This window comes from Podarcis vaucheri (genome assembly GCF_965113315.1).
Source record: "Podarcis vaucheri genome assembly, chromosome: 9".
Taxonomy (NCBI): Eukaryota; Metazoa; Chordata; class Lepidosauria; order Squamata; family Lacertidae; genus Podarcis; species Podarcis vaucheri.
The window spans coordinates 6,405,546-6,422,772 of NC_138767.1; the positions used below are offsets into that span (position 1 = coordinate 6,405,546).

The 17,227-nt window shown below is 45.9% G+C and overlaps 1 protein-coding gene across 1 annotated transcript; it reads left to right on the top strand.

Moving 5' to 3' along the window:
• Positions 1 to 10,775: 10,775 nt before the first annotated feature.
• On the top strand, positions 10,776 to 13,686 carry LOC309539972 (tigger transposable element-derived protein 1-like). Its single transcript, XM_082236495.1, has 3 exons — positions 10,776 to 10,962; positions 11,579 to 11,650; positions 11,818 to 13,686. Exon 3 carries the CDS (start codon positions 11,844 to 11,846, stop codon positions 13,542 to 13,544), a length of 1,701 nt encoding a protein of 566 aa, XP_082092621.1. The 5' UTR covers positions 10,776 to 10,962; positions 11,579 to 11,650; positions 11,818 to 11,843; the 3' UTR covers positions 13,545 to 13,686.
• Positions 13,687 to 17,227: the final 3,541 nt, after the last annotated feature.

Genomic DNA, 17,227 nt, shown 5'->3' on the forward strand with positions numbered 1-17,227 from the left:
AGAGTGGTGCATGCTCTAGTTATCTCCCGCTTGGACTACTGCAATGCGCTCTACGTGGGGCTACCTTTGAAGGTGACTCGGAAACTACAACTAATCCAGAATGCGGCAGCTAGACTGGTGACTGGGGGCGGCCGCCGAGACCACATAACACCGGTCTTGAAAGACCTACATTGGCTCCCAGTACGTTCCCGAGCACAATTCAAAGTGTTGGTGTTGACCTTTAAAGCCCTAAACGGCTTCGGCCCAGTATACCTGAAGGAGCGTCTCCACCCCCATCGTTCTGCCCGGACACTGAGGTCCAGCGCCGAGGGCCTTCTGGCGGTTCCCTCATTGCGAGAAGCGAAGCTACAGGGAACCAGGCAGAGGGCCTTTTCGGTGGTGGCGCCCGCCCTGTGGAATGCCCTCCCATCGGATGTCAAGGTGATGGAAAACTACCTGACATTCAGAAAACATCTTAAGGCGGCCCTATTCAGGGAAGCTTTTAATGTATGATATTTTAATGTTTTTTTGGTTTCTGTGGAAGCCGCCCAGAGTGGCTGGGGAAACCCAGCCAGATGGGCGGGGTACAAATAATAAATTATTATTATTATTATTATTATTGTTGTTGTTGTTATTACAGTGGTGCCTCGCAAGACGAAAAGAATCCGTTTTGTGATTCTCTTCGTCTAGTGGTTTTTTCGTCTTGCGAAGCAAGCCCATTGACGGATTAGCGGATTAGCGCTATTAGAGGCTTTTAGTGGCTTATCTGCTGATCGGATCAGCTGATAAGCGGCTTAGCGGCTTAGAAAAGGGGTGGAGGGGAAAAACCAGCAGCAACTCGCAAGACATTGTCGTCTTGCGAAGCAAGCACATAGGAAATTCGTTTTGCAAAGCACCTCCAAAACGGAAAACTCTTTCGTCTAGCGAGTTTTCTGTCTTGTGAGGCATTCGTCTTGCGGGGCACCACTGTATTATTATTATTATTATTATTATTATTATTATTATTATGTACTTGGGTGTCCTATCACAGCTGCTGTGGCCTGGCGGAAGCCCAAACAAGCTTCATAAACACCTCCTTGCCACTCACCCCATCCCAGTTAAAGGCTATTACTCTTCAGAAGAAGCCCTCAAATTGTACAGAAGGTAATATTCTTTTGCACAATCCCAACAATATGAAACAATGGGAGCCATTAAGCAGTCAAAATGCAGGCTGTGAGCTGTTTGCTCAAAGAGAAAGTGATCTGTCAAATCAGCAGGGTTAAATTAATTTTGCACACTTCCAGGTAAACAGAATGTTTGTAAATTCATTTATTCCTCAGACATAAAAGGCCACGGAGACTTCAGACTCTTTTCAACAGCACATCATCTCATTCCAGGAGCCTCTAGATTCTTACTTTAAATATTCCTCTTAGCAGCTCCATCAGAGCCTGTCCAAATTTGTTAGGTGAATATCTCTTTACTGTTTTCAACAGGATGGAGGGGGTAAATAGCAGCCTCTATATGTGAACGCATGAGACTCTTAATCTCAGGGTTGTGCGTTCAAGACCCACATTGGGGTCCTGCATTCCCGGGGGGTTGGACTAGATGACCCTCGTGGGGAAGACACAAGACCTACCCACTTTGGAAGAATGGCAGATGAAGATGATTGACTGTATGGGACTTGCAGAAATGACTGGCAGGATCCGGGACCAGGGAGAAGAGTTGGCAGAAGAAGATTGGAAAAAATGTAAGGACTATTTACAAAAATATTGTAAAATGAAGGAATGTTGAATGATGCTGGATTGAAATTAAGTGGTTTCAAGCTGTAACTATGATAAAACGACTTTCTTTTTGTAAGCAAGAATTTAAAGTTATAATAATCTAAGATATTGAGATTAGGATTTGCTGTACAAATAATTTAAACTGGGTATACAAGAAGGGAAGGTATGAGGAGGTCGGGGAAACAAGTTACAAGAAAATAAGGTGTGAAATTTAACTTTTTAATATTTTTATGTTTGTTTGTTTTTTGTTTGCAAAAAAATTGGACATTTTAATAAATATATTTTATTTAAAAAAAATAGATGACCCTCGTGGTCCCCTCCAACTCTACAATTCTATGATTCTAAGCTTCTCTGAATACACATGTGCAGTATATACATGACCCTAAACCAATACATTGGGCTACAACATTTAATTTAAAACTGGTTAATCGAGATTCAAAATGACCTGAACAGATTGGGGAACGGGGTCCAAACTAACCAAACAAATTTCAAATGTAAGGCAGGCATAATCCGATGCACAAATGTAACATAGGGGACGCCTGGCTTGCCAGTAGTTTGTGCGAAAGTGATCTAGGGGTCTTGGTGGACCACAAGCACAACGTGAGTCAACAGGGTGATGCAGGAGCAGCAAAAAAAGCTACTGCTATTCTCGGCTGCATCCACAGAAGTCTAGTGTCCCCTAGGGCTTTTTGCAATAAGGAAAGTAACAGGAAAATGCACTGGGAAGTGTGGGATGACAGAAAGATGCGCCAAGTAGCAAAAAAACAAACAAACCCAAAAAGCATACAAAAATGTATTATATTAGGGGAAATATGCTTTGTAAGAAAAAAAGCGTATATTAGGCAAAATTGCTTATAAAAATGTGTATCTTTGCACTATTTTGATGAATTTCCACAAGGACTTTTTAAAATCACAAACTGATGTGGAGCTGCGAAGAAAACTGAGCTTAAGTTTGGGGAAAATGTGAAACTCAGAGAAACCCAAACGGACAGATTCCTCCATCTCTATTTCTGAGACAACTTGGCTTGTTGGAGTAGGAGTGCCTTTGATGCCTGAAGTTTGGAGCAGCAAAAACTTTCCTTCCTTGTGATATCAGGGCCATTCCTAAATTAAAATCGTACACACTCATGGCCTGATTAATCCTCTTTTCCAACCCCATGATTAGCACCTGGAAAAAACAACCACCAGCCTCCAATCCAGAGATACTCCAGAAGATTCTGTTCTGTTATTTCTCCACTACTAGGCAACACCACCACATCTGGGTCAAAGTCCCCCTGCCTCTAACAGTCCCTCAAGTAATTAAACAATGAAATACTCTTAACCTGATGCAAATTAATTGGTATGTAATATCACCTGCTCAAGGACTTAAACACAACCTAGTTGACACAGAGATGCAGAAATTCCAGCTCGCTCTCTGACATCTGACCAGCACATCAAATCCTTAAGCTACTTCCGGTCGCTCAACAGCTTCTGATCCAGATGTGGGAGACCGATTTCCTCTGCATTTGGAAACGGCAGGCAGGAAAACATTTTGCCAGTTATCACTAGATGGAAAGAAACATCTGCCACTTGGGCAAGAAGGCAGTTTAAACTTGGATGCTCATAGGAATTTTAGGATTGCAGTTTAAATCTGCCCTATCTTAAACTTTTCCCAGTAGTGATGTATGGAAGTGAGAGCTGGGCCATAAAGAAGGCTGATCGCCGAAGAATTGATGCTTTTGAATTATGGTGCTGGAGGAGACTCTCGAGAGTCCCATGGACTGCAAGAAGATCAAACCTCTCCATTCTGAAGGAAATCTGCCCTGAGTGCTCACTGGAAGGACAGATCCTGAAGCTGAGGCTCCAATACTTTGGCCACCTCATGAGAAGAGAAGACTCCCTGGAAAAGACCCTGATGTTGGGCACAAGGAAAAGGGGACAACAGAGGACGAGATGGTTGGACAGTGTTCTCGAAGCTACCAGCATGAGTTTGACCAAACTGTGGAAGGCAGTGGAAGACAGGAGTGCCTGGCATGCTCTGGTCCATGGGGTCACGAAGAGGCGGACACGACTAAACGACTAAATGACAACAACAAATCTTAGAATCATAGAATCATAGAGTTGGAAGAGACCACAAGGGCCATCGAGTCCAACCCCCTGCCAAGCAGGAAACACCATCAGAGCACTCCTGACATATGGTTGTCAAGCCTCTGCTTAAAGACCTCTAAAGAAGGAGACTCCACCACACTCCTTGGCAGCAAATTCCACTGTCAAACAGCTCTTACTGTCAGGAAGTTCTTCCTAATGTTTAGGTGGAATCTTCTTTCTTGTAGTTTGGATCCATTGCTCCGTGTCCGCTTCTCTGGAGCAGCAGAAAACAACCTTTCTCCCTCCTCTATGTGACATCCTTTTATATATTTGAACATGGCTATCATATCACCCCTTAACCTCCTCTTCTGCAGGCTAAACATGCCCAGCTCCCTTAGCCGTTCCTCATAAGGCATCGTTTCCAGGCCTTTGACCATTTTGGTTGCCCTCCTCTGGACACGTTCCAGTTTGTCAGTGTCCCTCTTGAATTGTGGTGCCCAGAACTGGACACAGTACTCCAGGTGTGGTCTGACCAGAGCAGAATACAGTGGCACTATTACTTCCCTTGATCTAGATGCTATACTCCTATTGATGCAGCCCAGAATTGCATTGGCTTTTTTAGCTGCCGCGTCACACTGTTGGCTCATGTCAAGTTTGTGGTCAACCAAGACTCCTAGATCCTTTTCACATGTACTGCTCTCAAGCCAGGTGTCACCCATCTTGTATTTGTGCCTCTCATTTTTTTTGCCCAAGTGCAATACTTTACATTTCTCCCTGTTAAAGTTCATCTTGTTTGTTTTTGCCCAGTTCTCTAATCTGTCAAGGTCGTTTTGAAGTGTGATCCTGTCCTCTGGGGTGTTAGCCACCCCTCCCAGTTTGGTGTCATCTGCAAATTTGATCAGGATGCCCTTGAGTCCATCATCCAAGTCGTTGATAAAGATGTTGAATAAGACCGGGCCCAAGACAGAACCCTGTGGCACCCCACTAGTCACTCTTCTCCAGGATGAAGAGGAACCATTGATGAGCACCCTTTGGGTTCGGTCAGTCAGCCAGTTACAAATCCACTGAGTGGTAGCATAGTCAAGACCGCATTTTACCAGCTTCTTTACAAGAATATCATGGGGCACCTTGTCAAATGCCTTGCTGAAATCAAGGTAGGCTACATCCACTGCGTTCCCTTCATCTACCAGGCTTGTAATTCTGTCAAAAAACGAGATCAGGTTAGTCTGACATGACTTATTTTTCAGAAATCCATGCTGACTATTGGTGATCACAGCATTCCTTTCTAGGTGCTCACAGACTGTTTGCTTAATGATCTGCTCCAGAATCTTCCCTGCTATTGATGTCAGACTGACTGGGCGGTAATTATTTGGGTCCTCTCTTTTCCCCTTTTTGAAAATAGGGACAACATTTGCCCTCCTCCAGTCTGCCGGGACTTCACCTGTTCTCCAGGAATTCTCAAAGATGACTGCCAGTGGTTCTGAGATCACATCTGCCAGTTCTTTTAATACTCTTGGATGCAGTTCATCTGGCCCTGGAGACTTGAATACATCTAAACTAGCCAAATATTCTTGTACTATCTCCTTAGTTATTCTGGGCTGTGTTTCCTTTGCTGAATCATTTGCTCCAAATTCTTCAGGTCGGGCATTGTTTTCTTTATCGGAGAAGACTGAGGCAAAGAAGGCATTGAGTAGTTCAGCCCTTTCTGTGTCCCCTGTTTGCATTTCACCATCTTCTCCTCTGAGTGACCCCACAGTTTCTTTGTTCTTCCTTTTGCTACGAACATACCCATAAAAGCCTTTTTTGTTGCTTTTAACCTCTCTAGCAAGCCTGAGTTCATTCTGTGCTTTAGCTTTTCTGACTTTGTGTCTACACGTGCTGGCTATTTGTTTGAATTCCTCTTTGGTGGTTTCCCCCCTTTTCCATTTTTTGTACACATCCTTTTTTAATCTTAATTCAGTTAAAAGTTCTTTAGATAGCCACCCTGGCTTCTTTAGGCACCTTCCATGTTTCCGTCTCATTGGTATTGCCTGACGTTGTGCTTTTACTATCTCCCTCTTAACAAACTCCCAGCCATCATGAACTCCCTTTCCTTTAAGTATTGCTGTCCATGGGATCTCACCCAGCACTTCCCTAAGTTTTATGAAGTCGGCTTTCTTAAAGTCAAGAAATTGAGTCCTAGTATGCTTGGCTGCTCCTTTCCGCTGTATAGTAAACTTCAGAAGAGCATGATCACTCGCGCCTAATGATCCTTCCACATCTACCCCACTAACCAGGTCATCAACATTGGTTAGGACCAGATCTAAAATGGCTGTTCCTCTTGTTGCTTCTCCCACTTTCTGGACAATGAAGTTGTCTGCAAGGCCAGTGAGGAATCTGTTTGACCTTATGCTCTTGGCTGAGTTTGACGTCCAACAAATATCCGGGTAATTGAAGTCCCCCATTACTACTATCTCCCTTCCTTTTGCATGCTTGGCCATCTGTTCCAGGAAGGCATCATCTATGTCCTCCGTTTGGCTTGGGGATCTATAGTAAACTCCCACAATGAGGTCTCTGTTATTCTTCTCTCCCTTAATTTTGACCCAAATGCTCTCACTTTGGCTTTGAGGTTCTAAATCTTGGATCTCTTCACAGGTATACACATCCCTGACATATAACGCCACTCCTCCTCCTTTCTTGTCTGGTCTGTTTCTCTGAAATAGATTGTATCCCCCCATTATTACATTCCAATCGTGGGACTTATCCCACCAGGTTTCAGTGATGCCTATTATGTCATATTTAGTTTGCTGTACCAAGAGCTCAAGCTCATCTTGTTTATTTCCCATGCTTTGCGCATTAGTGTACAGACATTGAAGTCCATTAATCATTCCCCCGTGTCTCTTATTTAAGGATTTTTTCCTCCCACCACTAGGTCCGCGTGCTGTTTGCTCCATTTGCTCCATCTTAAACTAGTTACCTGGGAGTAAGCTCCATTGACAACAGTGGGACCAGGGCCGGATTAAGGTTTGATGAGGCCCTAAGCTACTGAAGGTAATGGGGCCCTTTATATGTCCAGCTGTCCTTTGTCAACAACAAATTGTCACTGTTTTATGTGTTGAATATATGCTATATGGTAATTTATGGACCTAATAGGTACCTAAAGCCATTTGCACATAACAAAATATGTATTTTATCAAAGTAATTGGTGAACTGAATTTTTTGGGGGTGCCCCAAGAGAGTGGGGCCCTAAGCTGTAGCTTGTTTAGTTTATACATAAATCTGGCACTGAGTGGGACTTACTTCTGAGTAGGCAGTCAGGCTCCACTGACAATAAAGGAATCAACACTTTCCATGTTTCCTAAGAAATGGCTGGCTGTGGAAGCAATCAAAGAATTTAAAGTGGTTTGGTTAGGGCTCCCATACGTCTGGGATTTCCCGGACATAGGCATGTCAGAAGTGTAGATTTTGCACAAAAACAAAACAAAACTCAACAATTTTCACTTTTTGTGAAAGGTATTCTATTTTCAGGATAAACAGGTCTCCATTTTTGCTCCTACGCACACTCCACTTTTCATAGTTCTCCAAGACGTGGAGGAGAGGAAAAAGGAAACCTGGGACATTGTGGGATGAAATAAAAAACCGGGGTGGCTCCTGTAATTCCAAGACTGTGCCTGGAAAATTGGGACACTTGGAGGGTATGTGGGCTCAGGGATGTTTTACGTGTTGCATGCTTACCAGATACATATTAAAGGTAAAGGGACCCCTGACCATTAGGTCCAGTCGCAGACGACTTTGGGGTTGTGGCGCACATCTCGCTTTATTGGCCGAGGGAGGCGGCGTACAGCTCCCGGGTCATGTGGCCAGCAGGACTAAGCCGCTTCTGGCGAACCAGAGCAGCGCACGGAAACGCCTTTTACCTTCCTGCTGGAGCAGTACCTATTTATCCACTTGCACTTTGACCTGCTTTTGAACTGCTAGGTTGGCAGGAGCAGAGACTGAGCAATGGGAGCTCACCCCATTGCGGGGATTCGAACTGTCGACCTTCTGATCGGCAAGTCTTAGGCTCTGTGGTTTAACCCACAGCGCCACCTGCGTCCCTAGATACATATTACACACCCACAATTTGTACCTACCCAGCCTAGAGCAATTGCAAGGCACCAGGTTAGCAAAGGCTGAACTAACCAGGCTCTGGGCAAGTAGATTTAAAACTTTGCTATTTCTGTAAGTCTGCACTGCTGAAACACCAGGGCTGTTTAACTGTTGTTTATTAAGAAGCATGGAGATAATTGGACATGGAGCTCATCATAAATGCAAAGCGGTCGCATTAATATCCCAAGCTGGAAGGTGCATTGATATCCCAGGATGAAAGGTGTGCCAGAGGCACAAGTGATGGATGGCGCTTTAGAGTGCGCGATCAATGCAAATCTGCTCTGCTTCAAGATGGCAGTGACAAGTTGGCGCTAGGAGCATTTCCTGGGTATTTCAATTCAATCCGGGAAGATCAAAGTGGAGTAAGAATATTTCCCTCCACCGGTGAGAAAACTCACAAATCCTTTCCAAAATAGAAGATTTGCAAATCAAAAAAGTTTAAATAAGGCCACAACTAATTTTATCTCCTCTTGCCATTGCACCCTTGGGTCTTCTAAACACAAGACTTTAATTGGATGCTGTTGTTGAGAGAATAAGGGTAATGTATACCAAAGAACAAACACAGGTAGCTGACTGCTAAAAATAAATTGAATTAGAGGTCCACTGCAGCGAAGCACCTCATTTCCTCCCGTGTCGTTGTGACAATCTCATAAGTCAGGCACTCGACAAGTTCTAAGCAAACAGCAGCCAGACAAACATTTGACGCTTTCATATTCAGCTCCTGATTCAACTTGCAAAGTTATCATCTCGCAGGTCAAAGTCTCTGCTAGACATAATTGGGCTGAGCAAACGGATGGGCTGTTTTGTTTTGTTAAACCTGTTGTTGAGATTTACGCCGTGCAACCCAGGGCACCCAAATCACACATGGCGTTTGCTCCTGCATCCCAACAATATTTACATTTTCATACCACCATTTGCTAAGCCAATAACATAACGAGCGAAAAAAGAAAACAGGTCAGACGCTGGGGTGATCTCACCAAGCGAGGCCTCTCTGTTTTGCCATTTTTCAGCAGCAGACTTACGCACGCTCTGGTTTAAAATTATTAATATGGGACCACAAAATGTTTAACGTTAGTTGAATTGCTTCCTCCCCGCTTGAAGATATCAACAATCCCCGATTTCATTTTGATTCACTTCCCTTGAAGCACTCTGGAGTGATTAACAATAAAGACATGAGCATCTATAAAAACAGTGTCTAGACCATAGAATCATAGAAATTTAGAGTTGGAAGAGACCAAGAGAGTCATCCAGTCCAACCCCTTGCAGTGCAGGAATCGTTTGCCCAATGTGGGGTTTGAACCTGTTATAAGAAGAAACTGCTCCCTTTCTCTTATGGGGTATCCAAGAGCCCATATAGAGTCCTTAAAAGGTAAAGGGACCCCCGATCATTAGGTCCAGGCGCGGACAACTCTGGGGTTGCGGTGCTTATCTCACTTTATTGGCTGAGGGAGCCGGCATACAGCTTCCGGGTCATGTGGCCAGCATGACTAAGCCACTTCTGGCGAACCAGAGCAGCGCACGGAAACGCCGTATACCTTCCCGCCGGAGCGGTACCTATTTATCTACTTGCCCTTTGACGTGCTTTGGAACTGCTAGGTTGGCAGGAGCAGGGACCGAGCAATGGGAGCTCACCCTGTCAAGGGGATTCAAACCGCCGACCTTCTGATCAGCAAGCCGCAGGCTCTGTGGCTCCCCAAATCAACACAGACTGTGGAAACTTCACACTGGACTTCAAGCATCTGACATTGTGTGCCTCCCGATTCTTCCTCCAGACTCTGGGTCCTTGGTTTCCAAATGAGATGCAAAAGCTGCTCTCATCAGAAAAGAGATTTGGGGAGCCAAGTCATCAGCTGGTGTTGGTCTTCATTAAGACCACTGTGCTTCATTAAGTCCAGGGTCAACACAGCCATCTTACCAGGAGATTTTGGAGCACTTCATGCTTCCTTTCGCAGACAAGCTTTATGGGGATGCTGATTTCATTTTCCAGCAGGACTTTGTCACCTGCCCACACTGCTAAAAGTACCAAAACCTGGTTCAATGCCCATGGGATTACTGTGCTTGATTGGCCAGCAAACTCGCCTGACCTGAACCCCATAGAGAATCTATGGGGCATTGCCAAGAGAAAGATGAGAGACATGAGACCGAGCAATGCAGAAGAGCTGAAGGCTGCTATTGAAGCTTCCTGGTCTTCCATAACACCTCAGCAGTGCCACAGGCTGATAGCATCCATGCCACGCCACATTGAGGCAGTAACTGATGCAAAAGGGGCCCAAGCCAAGTTCTACTTCTCAGAGGTCCAATATCGCTCTATTCACAGTCCTTGTTTTGCTGATTTCATTTAATATTCTAATTTTCCGAGATTGTTAATTTGGGGTTTTCATCAGCTGTATGCCATAAACATTACAATTATAACAAATAAAGGCTTGACATACCTCGCTTTGCATGTCATGAATCTATCTCATATATTAGTTTCACCTTTTAAGTTGAATTACTGAAATAAATGAACTTTTCCACAATATTCTAATTTTCTGAGTTTCACCTGTATAAACTTGGAAAGTATAAATAAAAACTTTTTTTAAAAGAATAAAAGCAGGGCTAGGGACGTGTGACCTTTCTGACATGGCTGAAACCCATTGGCCCCAGCCAATGGTCAGGGATCGTATGAGTTGCAGCCCAAGAAAATCCCAGAGGCCACTGCAGAAAAGCAGGAGAAAGGAAAAAGAGATTACAGTGGTACCTCGCAAGACGAATGCCTCGCAAGATAAAAAAACTCACTAGACGAAAGGTTTTTCCGTTTTCGAGTTGCCTCACAAGACGAATTTCCCTATGGGCTTGCGAAAACGTCTCGCGACTTTGTTTCCTTTTTCTTAAAACCGTTAAAACAAAGGGTGCTTAGCTTGAACAGCTGCAGTTGCGACTTGACTTCGAGGAGCAACTGTTAGCACGTGGTTTTGTAGCCTTTTCTCAGACTTTGCTCACTTTTGAAGCTTTTCCAAAACTTTTCCAGAACTTCTCTTGCATCCATTTGGTAAGTTAAACTTTTAAAACTTTTTTTGGGGGGTTTGGATTTTGGGTTGGGGTGTTTGGGATTCAAGGACTTGGTGTTGTGGGGGGGGGGGTTGCGATAATCTGGGAGCTTGTGGGGCTTTTTTGGGAATTTTTATGATTTTCTGTGACCATTGGGCCAGTTTGTTTTTTTTCAATTTTTTTTCCTGAGTTTGAATTTCTGAGTGCTGGCTGGCTGGGGGAACAGTTGGAGAGGTTTCTGCAGGAATCTGGGAGCTTGTGGGGCTTTTTTGGGAATTTTTATGATTTTCTGTGACCATTGGGCCAGTTTGTTTTTTTTTCAAATTTTTTTTTCCTGAGTTTGAATTTCTGAGTGCTGGATGGCTGGGGGAACAGTTGGAGAGGTTTCTGCAGGAATCTGGGACCATTAAGCCATGTTGTTATTTTTTGAAATTTTTTTTTTGTCTGGGTGGGGGAACAGTTGGGGAGGGGTTTGCAGCAGTTGGGGAGGGGCTGGGGGAGCAGTTGGGGAGGGGTTTGCAATTTCTGTGTGGTGGGTGGGTGGTTGTCTGTGGGAACAGTTGAGGTTTTTGAAGGCATTGGTGATTTTTGAAGCTTTTCCAAAACTTATTTTGCAGCCATTTGAGGTTTCTGAAGACTTCGGTGATTGATTGTTGAAGCTTTTCCAGAACTTCTCTTGCATCCATTTGGTAAGTTAAACTTTTAAAATTTTTTTTGGGGGGGTTGGATTTTGGGTTGGGGTTTTTGGGATTCAAGGACTTGGTTCTGGGTTTTAATTTCTGTGTGGTGGGTGGCTGGGTGATTTTGATTTTTTTGGATTTGAAGCACATCACTGATTTTTTTTCCTTTTTCTGAGTTTACGAAGGTAAGAGCTGTGCTGCCATGGGACCCAAGAAGACTGCTGCTGCGGTGGCCGGCGAGAGGAAGAAGGAGAAGGTGACGCTGGAAATGAAGAAGGAGATCATCCGGAAGCACGACGGCGGAATGCGTGTGACGGACATTGCCAGGGAGTACGGGAGGAATCCATCAACCATCGGGACCATCCTGAAGATGAGGGAGAAGATCCTGGCGACTGATGCAGCCAAGGGAGTCACCAGGATCGTGAAGAACCGCCCAGCTGTTCTGGAGGAGGTCGAGAAGTTGCTGCTCATCTGGATAGAAGAGAAGCAGCGTGCAGGGGACACAGTGTCTGAGGTCGTCATTTGTGAGAAGGCCAAGGCCTCGCACGCTGACCTCATCCGGGAACAGCCAGGAACCTCAGGCGAGCCAGAAGTCTTCAAGGCAAGCAGAGGTTGGTTTGAACGGTTCAAGACAAGATCTGGCATCCACAGCGTGGTCAGGCATGGAGAGGCTGCCAGTTCTGATGTTCCTGCAGCTGAAGACTCTGCAGCGGAGTTCCTGGAGGTTGTGAAGACGGAGGGCTACGTTCCACAGCAGGTCTTCAACTGCGACGAGACCGGGCTGTTTTGGAAGAGGATGCCCAAAAGGACTTTCATCACTCAGGAGGAGCCCAAGTTGCCTGGCCACAAGCCCATGAAGGACCGTCTGACCCTGCTCTTCTGTGCCAACGCAAGCGGCGACCTGAAGATCAAGCCCCTGCTGGTGTACCACTCGGAGAACCCACGGGCCTTCAAGAGACACAAGATCGACAAGGAGCGGCTGAGTGTCATGTGGCGATCCAACAGTAAGGCTTGGGTCACACGTGTGCTGTTTGTGGACTGGGTCAATCTTGCTTCTGGCCCTGCTGTCAAGCAGTACCTGCTGGACAACGACCTGCCGCTGAAGGCTTTGCTTCTGATGGACAATGCTCCTGCCAATCCTAAAGGCCTTGAGGTGGACTTGTTGGAGGAGTTCAGCTTCATCAACATCATGTTCCTGCCGCCTAACACCACGCCACTGCTCCAGCCGATGGATCAGCAGGTCATTGCCAATTTCAAAAAACTCTACACCAAGGAGCTTTTCAGGCGATGCTTCGAGGTGACTGACTGCACCACCATCACCCTGCGGGAATTCTGGAAGGACCACTTCGACATCGTCACCTGCTTGAAGATGATCACCACGGCCTGGAACGGGATCAGCCAGAGAAATTTGAATTGCGCTTGGCGCAGCCTATGGCCGGACTGTGTGGCACCAAGTGACTCTGATGCACCAGAGTCAACAGTGGTGCAGGACATTGTTGCCTTGGGGAGGACCATGGGCCTGGAGGTCACGGAGGAGGACGTCTGCGAGCTGGTGGAGGAGCACGACGACGAGCTGACCACCGTGGAGCTGGTCGAACTGCAGGCAGAGGCTGCGCAGGAGCAGGCCTCACTGGAAGAGGAGGAAGCAACTGAGGAACGGCTGTCCTCCGAAAAACTGAGGGACATTTGCCTGAAGTGGAAGGAGGTGCAGACTTTTGCAGAGCAGCACCACCCTGAGAAGCACGTGGCACATGACGTTGGGAACATTTTTGATACGAGGGTCATGTTGCCTTTCAGGGAGGTGCTGAAAAGGCGGATGAAGCAGCAGACTATGGATAGGTTCTTGAGCAAGAAGCAAAGAGTGGAAGAGGAGCCTTCTTTGAGTGGTCCCCCAGAGTCTTAGAAAATGTACTGTACACTTTGTTGATTTTTAAATGTTTTTCTGTCATGTTTATAAAGTTAATTTATTTTCCCTTCAATTTTTGAACTGCTCTTTACAGTATGTGTGACTTTAAAGAGCAGTTAATAAACTCTTGTTGTACCAAATTTGGCTTTGTTTGGACTTTTTTTGACCACAGGAACGCATTAATTGATTTTCAATGCATTCCTATGGCATTTCATGATTCGCAAGACGAAAAATTCGCTAGACGACAAAACTTGCGGAACGAATTAATTTCGTCTTGCGGGTTCAGCCAAGCGAAGGCTTGCTTGGGAGTGAGAGAGAAATGTGAGCATCTTTCCAAGTATGGTCCATGCTCTGATGTCAGGGCAGATGAGGTTGTGGGATCCAATGCTTAATCCGTGGGCTGAAGGATGCAGCTTGCCAGAAGCTCCCCAAGGTATGACCATGACCAGTTAATTCCATAATGCAGTGTTAATTGGGATGGCGGTGACCTTTCGATCAGCGTTGGCTTGCAGTCCGGTGGAAGCATTGGAATTGTAGCTTTGCAGAGAGGCAGCGGGGAGCCGGGCAAGGAAATGTCACGCGGATCTCTCTCGTGGAAGACAGAGCCCTGGATGCCCTGAGGTCTTCCTCTTGCAGATGGCAGAGCGGATTGCTCTACAAACTCAGAGAACCCTTAGTGTTGCTTATTCAGGGAGAGGGTCTGTCGTTCTAAAAATTCTGCCAAATTGAGACGGTGACTTCCAGGCTGCCAATCCACCGTCTGTTTAAAATTCTGTGTACGCTCCTCACCACACTGTGGTTAGAATGTTCTTTTCCAAGTTCCTAATAATTTGAAAGAATACACGGGGAAATCTTATCCTGCCCCTCCATCCTGTCAGCTACACCCCCCCCCCAAGGCAGGAAGACTCTAAAGTTGATCTATGGAACTCTCTCCCCCCAGGAAGCAGTGTTGGCCTTAAAAGTTAGATGGACTTAAAAGGGGATTACAAAAATTCATGGAGGAGAAAGCTATCAATGGCTACTAGTCATGGTGGCCATGCTCTACCTCCACAGCAACCTGTGGGTTTCCCACAGGTTGGCCACTGTGAGAACAGCATCATGCTGGACTAATGAGCCACTGGCTTAATCCAGCAAACTCTTCTTATCCAGCAGTCCCAGCTGCAGCCCCAGTAAACGGACCGCAGGGAAAGACCACACTTAGCAAACCTTCCTCCAGTATAACTTCAAGTCTGCAAAAGACCTGATGCGCAGTCGAGTCTGGATGAGACCATCGCAGCAATGGAACCAGTTAGCGGAGGATATCCATCGGTGCAAAAGGCACACACATTTTCCATGCGCATTTGGCAGCTCTCCTGGAAACTGATAGCAGCAGGTGTCCGCAACAATGCGCCCCTATTCAGCGGCCGTTGCTACCCAAGTTCATTTCTGCAGTGGCCTCTTTTCATGACTGCAACGTGATTCAGCGACTCGTAAGCCTGAATGAGAACTTGCCCTGTCACTTGGCAGAAAGGGGTTTCATAAAAATCGCAGAATCGTTGGACGGGACCCTAAGGGACATCTAGTCCAGCCCCCTGCAATGCAGGAATTTCAACCCAGGGTTTCAAACCAGCCAGCCACCTTGAGCAAAGGTTTAAAAGGCAACAAGAACATGTTTATAGAACTCAGCTGCCGCTTGATGCCTTGGCGATATAATTCTAACCCTGTGACTCCAATATTAATTCAGTGTTACAAGCATATCAGGGTGCATGTTTTAAATTGAGACCCCTTTTAATAGCTGGAGTTAGTTCAAATGAAATGGAGCCCATGAGGCCATTAATGGTTTGACAAAGAATGTAGCACATTGAGGAAGAAGGTGAGGAAACAGATGTAGAGCTTCTCCCAGAGGCCTAGTGCAAGGTGCTATGTGAAAACCTTGATGAGAGTACACAAAAATTGCAGCCAAGAAAACCAGTTTTCCCGCTGCCCTGAAATTAGCTGCAATGGGATGAATTCAACTTATTTCTGCCATTTCTTGTTGTTGTTGTTTAGTTGTTTAGTCGTGTCCGACTCTTCGTGACCCCCTGGACCAGAGCATGCCAGGCACTTCTGTCTTCCACTGCCTCCCACAGTTTGGTCAGGCTCATGCTGGTACCTTCGAGAACACTGTCCAAGCATCTCGTCCTCTGTCGTCCCCTTCTCCTTGTGCCCTCCATCTTTCCCAACATCAGGGTCTTTTCCAGGGAGTCTTCTCTTCTCATGAGGTGGCCAAAGGATTGGAGCTTCAGCTTCAGAATCTTCTAGTAAACTTTGGGAAGGAAAGCTTTGATAAACCTAGAGCTGCTTCAAACAATTGTAGAATTGCCAAGTTGGAAGGGACCCCAAGGGCCATCTAGTCCAACCCCCTTCAGGCTTGAACCACCAACCTTCTGTTTAGCAGCCAGAAAGTCCTTAACAGCCACACACTCTGCTGACACACCTTTGGGCTTGGCAAATGATCAGTGGCAAGATTAGTAGTGTACACTCATTCGACTGTGGAAAAATAATCCACAGGAAGATTCTACTGGAAACGACACGGCCCTGGCTTCACCATGTTGGGAATCAACTGCAGTTATGTGAAAGCAAGGCTTCAATGGAGCCTTAGAAAAGGCTGATCCCTGGGGCTTTGTGCCATCGGCTGTTCCTTACCTTGAAGCAGCAGCTCCCGCTGGCTCTTCCGGGAAATGCTTTGGAGACCGCAAAAAGTAAAAACCAGGACACCTCGAAAATATATTTGTACAATTAAAATAACACCATGAAAACAGACGTTTTTACACCTTTGAAATCACGGACGTTACTGGGCAGCCCTAGGAGAACCCAGCTTCCAATCTGGGTTTTTACGTGGTGCTTGTTCAATACACTCTGCTCCGAAATGACTTTGTAATCAGGACCCAAATTCCAGCGGGCATGGATAGCCTAGTAGTGGTGAAAAGGACTTGCAAATCTGGGGTGCATAGAATCATAGAATCCTAGAGTTGGAAGAGACCACAAGGGCCATCGAGTCCAACCCCCTGCCAAGCAGGAAACACCATCAGAGCAATCCTGACATATGGTTGTCAAGCCTCTGCTTAAAGACCTCCAAAGTAGGAGACTCCACCACACTCCTTGGCAGCAAATTCCACTGTCAAACAGCTCTTACTGTCAGGAAGTTCTTCCTAATGTTTAGGTGGAATCTTCTTTCTTGTAGTTTGGATCCATTGCTCCGTGTCCGCTTCTCTGGAGCAGCAGAAAACAACCTTTCTCCCTCCTCTATGTGACATCCTTTTATATATTTGAACATGGCTATCATATCACCCGTTAACCTCCTCTTCTCCAGGCTAAACATGCCCAGCTCCCTTAGCCATTCCTCATAAGGCATTGTTTCCAGGCCTTTGACCATTTTGGTTGCCCTCCTTTGGACACGTTCCAGTTTGTCAGTGTCCTTCTTGAACTGTGGTGCCCAGAACTGGACACAGTACTCCAGGTGAGGTCTGACCAGAGCAGAATACAGTGGCACTATTACTTCCCTTGATCTAGATGCTATACTCCTATTGATGCAGCCCAGAATTGCATTGGCTTTTTTAGCTGCCGCGTCACACTGTTGGCTCATGTCAAGTTTGTGGTCAACCAAGACTCCTAGATCCTTTTCATATGTACTGCTCTCAAGCCAGGTGTCCCCCATCTTG